This window comes from Triticum aestivum, chromosome 5B, assembly GCF_018294505.1.
Source record: "Triticum aestivum cultivar Chinese Spring chromosome 5B, IWGSC CS RefSeq v2.1, whole genome shotgun sequence".
NCBI lineage: Eukaryota > Viridiplantae > Streptophyta > Magnoliopsida > Poales > Poaceae > Triticum > Triticum aestivum.
Window position 1 is genome coordinate 422,127,761 of NC_057807.1, and position 6,468 is coordinate 422,134,228.

The 6,468-nt window shown below is 47.8% G+C and overlaps 1 protein-coding gene across 2 annotated transcripts; it reads right to left on the minus strand.

Annotated features, from left to right (window-relative positions):
• Window positions 1-1,435: 1,435 nt before the first annotated feature.
• On the minus strand, window positions 1,436-4,682 carry LOC123116284 (alcohol-forming fatty acyl-CoA reductase). Of its 2 annotated transcripts, none has more exons than XM_044537265.1 (8): window positions 4,497-4,682; window positions 4,224-4,327; window positions 3,870-4,075; window positions 3,092-3,192; window positions 2,629-2,986; window positions 2,430-2,511; window positions 2,012-2,292; window positions 1,436-1,828 (listed from the first exon to the last, which is right to left on the minus strand). In XM_044537265.1, the coding sequence occupies exons 1-8, from the start codon at window positions 4,585-4,587 to the stop codon at window positions 1,627-1,629; spliced, it is 1,425 nt and encodes a 474-aa protein (XP_044393200.1). In that variant the 5' UTR covers window positions 4,588-4,682; the 3' UTR covers window positions 1,436-1,626. The 2 variants fall into 2 exon arrangements, with proteins under 2 accessions (XP_044393200.1, XP_044393199.1); XM_044537264.1 differs by having other exon boundaries at window positions 1,913-2,292.
• Window positions 4,683-6,468: the final 1,786 nt, after the last annotated feature.

Genomic DNA, 6,468 nt, shown 5'->3' on the forward strand with positions numbered 1-6,468 from the left:
ATCCTCATCAGTGGCAAGGGAAGGTACGCGTGTGGCGGCGCGGACACTCCCCTGGTGACGCACGGCTGGGTGCGCGCGCGGTGCCTAGGAAGAGGCCACGGCGATAGGGATGAAGAAGGTGGCGCCGGGAAGGAGGGCGCGGGGTCGGGGAGGAGGCTACGACGCCAGGGAGGAGGCCTCGGGTCCGAGGACATGGGCCCAGCTCCAGAGAGGAGCAGCGAGGCCGGGGACGAGGCGGCGGCTCCCGGGAGGAGGCCATGCGGCCGGAGCAGAAGGTGGATCGGGGGGAGGTGCGGCGGAAGAGGGAGGTGGGCGCTGGTGGGAGGGATCGGGGGAGGTTGGAGATGGAGGTGGGGTGCGTGGGGGATGCGTTGGTGTTTTTTTAGGTGGGTTCAGTGGGGTTCGGCTGGGGCAGTTTATTTGTGTTTGCAGAATAAGGTGGGGATGTGCAGAATAAGGGTCTTAAGGGGTGTTATCATATATATATTATGATGACACCCCTTAAGACCATATATATATATATATATATGTTGGCATAATATTGTAAACGACTCCCTTAAATTTCCAGTTTAAGAGAACATCTGGTTAAATTTAGCTCATAGGTTGATAAAGGTTACTTTGACTAATGAATCAGACATGTTTCATTGGAGGTTGATTTCTTCCGACATATTTTCTGTTAAATCTATGTGTATGGATTTGATTAATACTTAGCCGGTTTTTAGGTCCAAGCTACTCTCGAAAACCAAAGTGTCATTGGAAATATAAAATTCATGTGGTTTCTACATAGGGTAGTTATTCTTATACTAAGGATAATGTGGCTAAGTGCATATGGCAAGGTAGTAAACAATGTTGTTTACTCTGGCGTACATTTCATGTGGTTTTTAATCTGTCTCTACCTACAAGTGGAAATCCATCCTACCGCCTAGTGGTAGCTAACCCCACATTTTCTACCAATGGATTCTTTGAGATGTGTGTTTTTCTAGGGAAATGTGTGGATCTCAAACCAAATATGTATGTATGTATTCAATTAAACAACAACATCCAGTTAAAACCCATCATGGCAATTCTAGTGGGGAATCGATTCTGGCAGTGTTTTAGTGGCGGGTGATGGGGACAAGTGGCTGTAAAAATTCCACGAGCGACCAAGGGGAGGCGGGGAGGGAGGTGAAACTTACCTCCCATGCGAATGGTTGGCGGATGGAGCACCCTTCATAATGACATGTGGCAACTCTTGCTAGAGTGCCATTTTGGCCCATAATTGCCATATTGGCGGTTATTATGATAATCAATCCAATATGACGACTTCGCTAAAGTTTTTCTAACAGTGAAAAGCAAGGAAGTAGTGCCAAAGTATTTTGTGACTCTTAACAAGTTATTAACACCAATACTTCGTAGTAAGCAATATATATAATACATTAGCAAGAACAAGATTGCATAATGCAACATGTAATCTTATTCCATTTTCTTCAACAAACATATGCAACAATGTTTCTTGTTCTACTGAAGGGAAGGCTTAATTTTGTCATTCATATAGATCATTTAATCTATAGAACCATGTTGAGGAAGATACTTTTGAGGGTGTTTTATTTAGTTAAGGCAACATCTGAATATCAATGCCTAGATATTTCACTTGACCAGGTACTTTATGACCCCGGGGATGTGGACCCTGTAAAAGTAGTCATCCCAGTCAATGGTCTTCGGGTCAAAATTGAAGAGGCTGGCATGATCGTCGGCCATGGTGAGCCTAAGCTTGTGTAGGTTCACATCATCAAAACACCCCTTGAACAACGCGAAGGGGCCATACAAGTCAACAAGCTGCATCACAAACCTATAACAAAAACAAAAAAAATCATGTCATCTTATGTGCCACATCATCAAGATAGTACAACTGCACACAAGTTTAATGACTAACCTGTACTTGCATGCGTGGTCGTGATAGAGAGTACCGAGGCCGAAGAGGCCACAACAAATGATGGAGAGCAGATGTAGGAGCTCAAGGAAGAGGCGGTACCTGAGAACCATAAAGAGTTGGAAGGAGGCGATGCTCCTCAGGAACGACATCTTATGGGTGTGCACAGGGCGACCATCAGGGCCCATACGAGGGTTCTCTGTGAAGTACCGGAATCCCGCCTCATGCAACACATTGTATGACACCGGGTGACGCAATGATGAGGTCACGTGGTACACCGCCGGTGGCCGTGGCTTGGGATGGGCCATTATCTTCTCAAACGAGGACGAGGCGTGCATCACAATGGCAGCTATGATCGCGTTCACCACCATGTCACCGGGAATCTGCAGCAACATATACCCAACCAATCGAATGCGTTCGCCACTGCCGTTCAAATGCATCTTGCTACAGGTTCTCCTAGACTCGTAGCATAAAAAATGCATACGAAAATATCATTAGTGCACTGTACAACTTTGCTTACCACATCCATGGTAAGGTCGAGGTCGGCCAAGAAGTATGTCAAGTTCTGCTTGGCATAGCCGATCACTATCGTGTCGATCGTCCTGCAATTTACATTTTTCTGCTGAACAAATATCGCAATATATTTTGCAATTGCAACAAATTTAAAAGACGGCGTTTTAAATTTGAAGCTAGAGACAGTGAAAGAAACTCATAAGAACCTGGTGCCCTCTATCCATCCGGGCAGTGGGTCATTCTGGACGCTAGTGATGATGCTAGGACGAACGATGACAATGGGGACATCACCCTGCATCTGACCCAACACCATCTCCCCCATCGATTTGGTGAAAACGTATGTGTTGGGCCACCCAAAGTGTCGGGCCCTGGCGAGGCCGAGATCTTTCATGGCCTTCCTTTTGGCCTTTGACGACGAGTCATCGTCGGCCTGAAGTTGTTTTTTCAGGTCGCTGGCCAGCCTGAACTCAGTGTTGATGTCAAGGTGGGTCCCCTCAAGGAGTGTCTCGCCTTCATCGAACGGCCTCTCCTCCACCAGCCCTTGCTTCTCACCCGCCACGTATGCTGCATTTATTAGTAACCTAATTTGTGAATCCAGTCTCGGACTAGTTTAATTTGTATCCATGAACTTGCATAACCAATGGTAATTTGTACAGTTGATGCACATACCTGTGGAGACATGGAGGAGCACCTTGAGGTTGGGACACTTCTTGGCGAAGTTGCACATATGCTTCACTCCCATCACGTTCACGTCCAGAGCCACATCATACCTGCACGCGCGCACACACGCACTTATATTACTTAGTTCTTTGGAGACCATTCACGACTCTTGTGATCAAGGGGGAACCACACGACACGAGGATGGGCTCCCGCGTCGGGTGAGCGCCCCCGGCGGCAGCGCCTCGATCTCCCTTCTCCGGCTTGCTCTGCAGCTGCCCAGGCCAGATCCGGAGTCCCCTGCCGGCCCTCTCTCTTCGTGCTCGGCTCGGCTCGGCTCGGCGTCCAGAGTTGGGACGGAATGGCCTCTCACGTCCGCGTAAGTGCCGGCTGGCCGCTCGCCGCCATCGCCCGGATCTCCGGGCTCCGGCCTCCGTCCTCCGTTGTGGCCGCTCTGACCGGATCCGGGTACCCCGCGGCGCCCTCTTCCACGCCAGCCTCGACGCCGCCTCGTCTCCCGGTTCCTCTTCGCCGTCTTTGTCTCCCGAGGCGGGTCACGGGCTTTTTATGCCGTTTTTGGATTGCTTGTATAGTATCCTTTTTGCCCGGTTTTTCATAAATTTACTAGTCTAGGCAATTATCTTCTTAATTAATTGATGAGGCCACACTTGTGTCTTCGTTTAGGAAAAAAGAACTCTTGTGGTCAAACTTTGATCGATGATGCTGCACCTGGACACGTTCTCTCCGTCCGGTTTTTCTCGGGCAAAACATTCAATTGACGACAACGTACCTTTCGTAGAAGTTGGTTGTGGCAGCACCATTAACGATGACCTCGAGCTCCTCGGTCAATCGGAGCTCCTTCAGAGTCTCAGGGTCGATGCCGAAGTCCTCGCCCATCACGTCTCCCGCCAACGGGACAATCTTCTCTTGGATGAAAGATTTAAACCCGTCGCCGTGCTTCTCCCTCAGAAGCCCGAACAACTCCTTCCCTACTACCTGCGCATGATCATTTCTACGTATCAGCTTAATTTCACGGGGTTTGACTGTTCTGCGAGTGCATGTTTAACTAGTCGGGAAGAAAATAATCAAAAGAGGTTCAGGAGTAGAGGGCTAGATCATGCAGAACCATAATGGACAACGCTACCTCATTCTCCACCCGATGCTTCGCCGCCGCAGCATCCACCGCTCGCACGGGAAGATAGATCTTCTTCACATCAGGCTGAACTCTTAGTATCTTCTCCACCAGTACTGCGTATATGAACCGAGACAAGAACAAATTAACACATGAGCACAATGCAACGGTAGTCCAGCATGATTTGGTCTTGAATGAGTAAACGACACCCGCGACACATAAATTTTACGTGAAAGAGGAGTTTACTCTTCTAGAATTTGCAACAAATAGTGTATGCATGCTTACTCTTTCCAAGAAAGCCTGTTGATCCAGTGACGAGGATGCTCTTGTTCTTGAAGTATTCGGTGATCTTTTGTTCATTCAGTGTGCTAACCATCTCGCCTTTTTTTCCCCTTTCCTGTGTGCGTGCGTGTGTCTTAGTTGGAGGAAGTGGCAGAGACCTGCAGAGAGAAGGATGTAAGGAAGAAACGATTGGTGCAAGGTTTGAGTGACTCAAGAGGCTCCTTTACACAGTATTTATACACGGGCCATCAAAGGTGTTGTATGTAGGTAGGAGAGGGGAGGGGAGTCTTAATTTGAGACGCTTGAGCGCACGAATTAACCATGACAACATATTATGTGCTGCCCAACCAAAACCAGGACCTGCAGCATTAAAAACCCAGCAGTAGGAGTACTCTATCTAGGTTTACAAACAAAGTTATTATTGCGGTTGGAGTACATTTCTAGCCATCAAAGTAGACAACCAGCCGTGGTACTATATAGTTGCCATACTTAAGAATGAGTTGTCTAGAGTCAGTAGGTCCTCCAACACTTACTAAGAGCAACTCGAATGGGGCGACCCAAACGGACGGCGATTTCGTCCGCTTTTTATCCGTTTGGGTCGGCCGCCCGTCCGGCGTCCGCCCTGTTTTAGATATGGGTCGGCAGCGCGCCCAACGCGTCGATCCATATGTGCCGGCGTGGCCGGCTCCCCCCCCCCCCCTATTTTGCATGAATTTGCATAGTTTGAATCAAATAACATAGTTTGAACCGAATAAAATAGCATAGTTATTACAAGCCGAATAAAAATAAAAATGTCCCACATAGTTCTCACATACTTTTGCAAATTAATAAAAGAAGATACATCTATTGGTTACCAACATGAGCCCACATATGCTCAATCAAATCATTTTGCAGTTGCACGTGAGTATCCCAATCACGCATGTCTTGATGAAATTGGATGAACTGTTCAAACGTTGTCGCTCCTTCATACTCAGGCACAACATTCTCACCCTGAAACTGAAACACTTGATCGTACAGACGTTCCGGGCGCTCATCTTCTACGATCATATTATGCATGATCACACAAGCAGTCATCACTTCCCATAGTTTCTGCGTGCTCCAGATATTAGCAGGATACTGAAAGATGCCCCATCGAGATTGCAAAACACCAAAGGCACGCTCGACATCCTTCCTAGCACTCTCTTGCTCTTGGGAAAATCTTTTCCTCTTCTCTCCGACATGGTTGGATATTGTCTTGACAATAGTGGTCCACTGAGGATAGATACCGTCACCCAGGTAGTATCATTTGTCGTAGTTGTGGCCGTTGACAGTAAAGTTCACTGGTGAGTTGTTGCCTTCGGCAAGCCTAGCAAACATCGGCGAGCGCTGAAGCACGCTGATATCATTGTGTGATCCGGCCATGCCAAAGAAAGAGTGCCAGATCCAGAGATCTTGAGACGCCACGGCCTCTAGTATGACAGTGCAAGCCCTGACATGGCCCTTATACTGCTCTTGCCAAGCAGAAGGACAGTTCTTCCACTCCCAATGCATGCAGTCTATGCTACCAAGCATCCCTGGGAAGCCCATGCTAGCATTCATCGCCAACAAACAGGTTGTATCTTTAGCAGTCGGCTCTCTCAAGTACTCAGGGCCAAACACAACAATAATAGCCTTGCAGAACTTATACAGGGACTCTAGGCAAGTAGACTCGCTCATACGGACGTACTCGTCAATAAGATCACCGGGCACTCCGTATGCAATCATTCGGTTGGCGGCAATGCATTTATGATAGGAGGAAAAACCAATCTTGCCAACGGCATCCTCTTTGCACTTGAAATAGTCATCATAACCGACCACCCCCTCTCTAATACGGTTGAAAATATGCCTACTCATACAGAAACGGCGGTGGAATTTTTGATGTTTGAACAACAAATTTGTTGTATCAAAATAGTCTTTCCAAAGAAGGAAATGTCCGCTCTCTCGATTGCGATTCAAC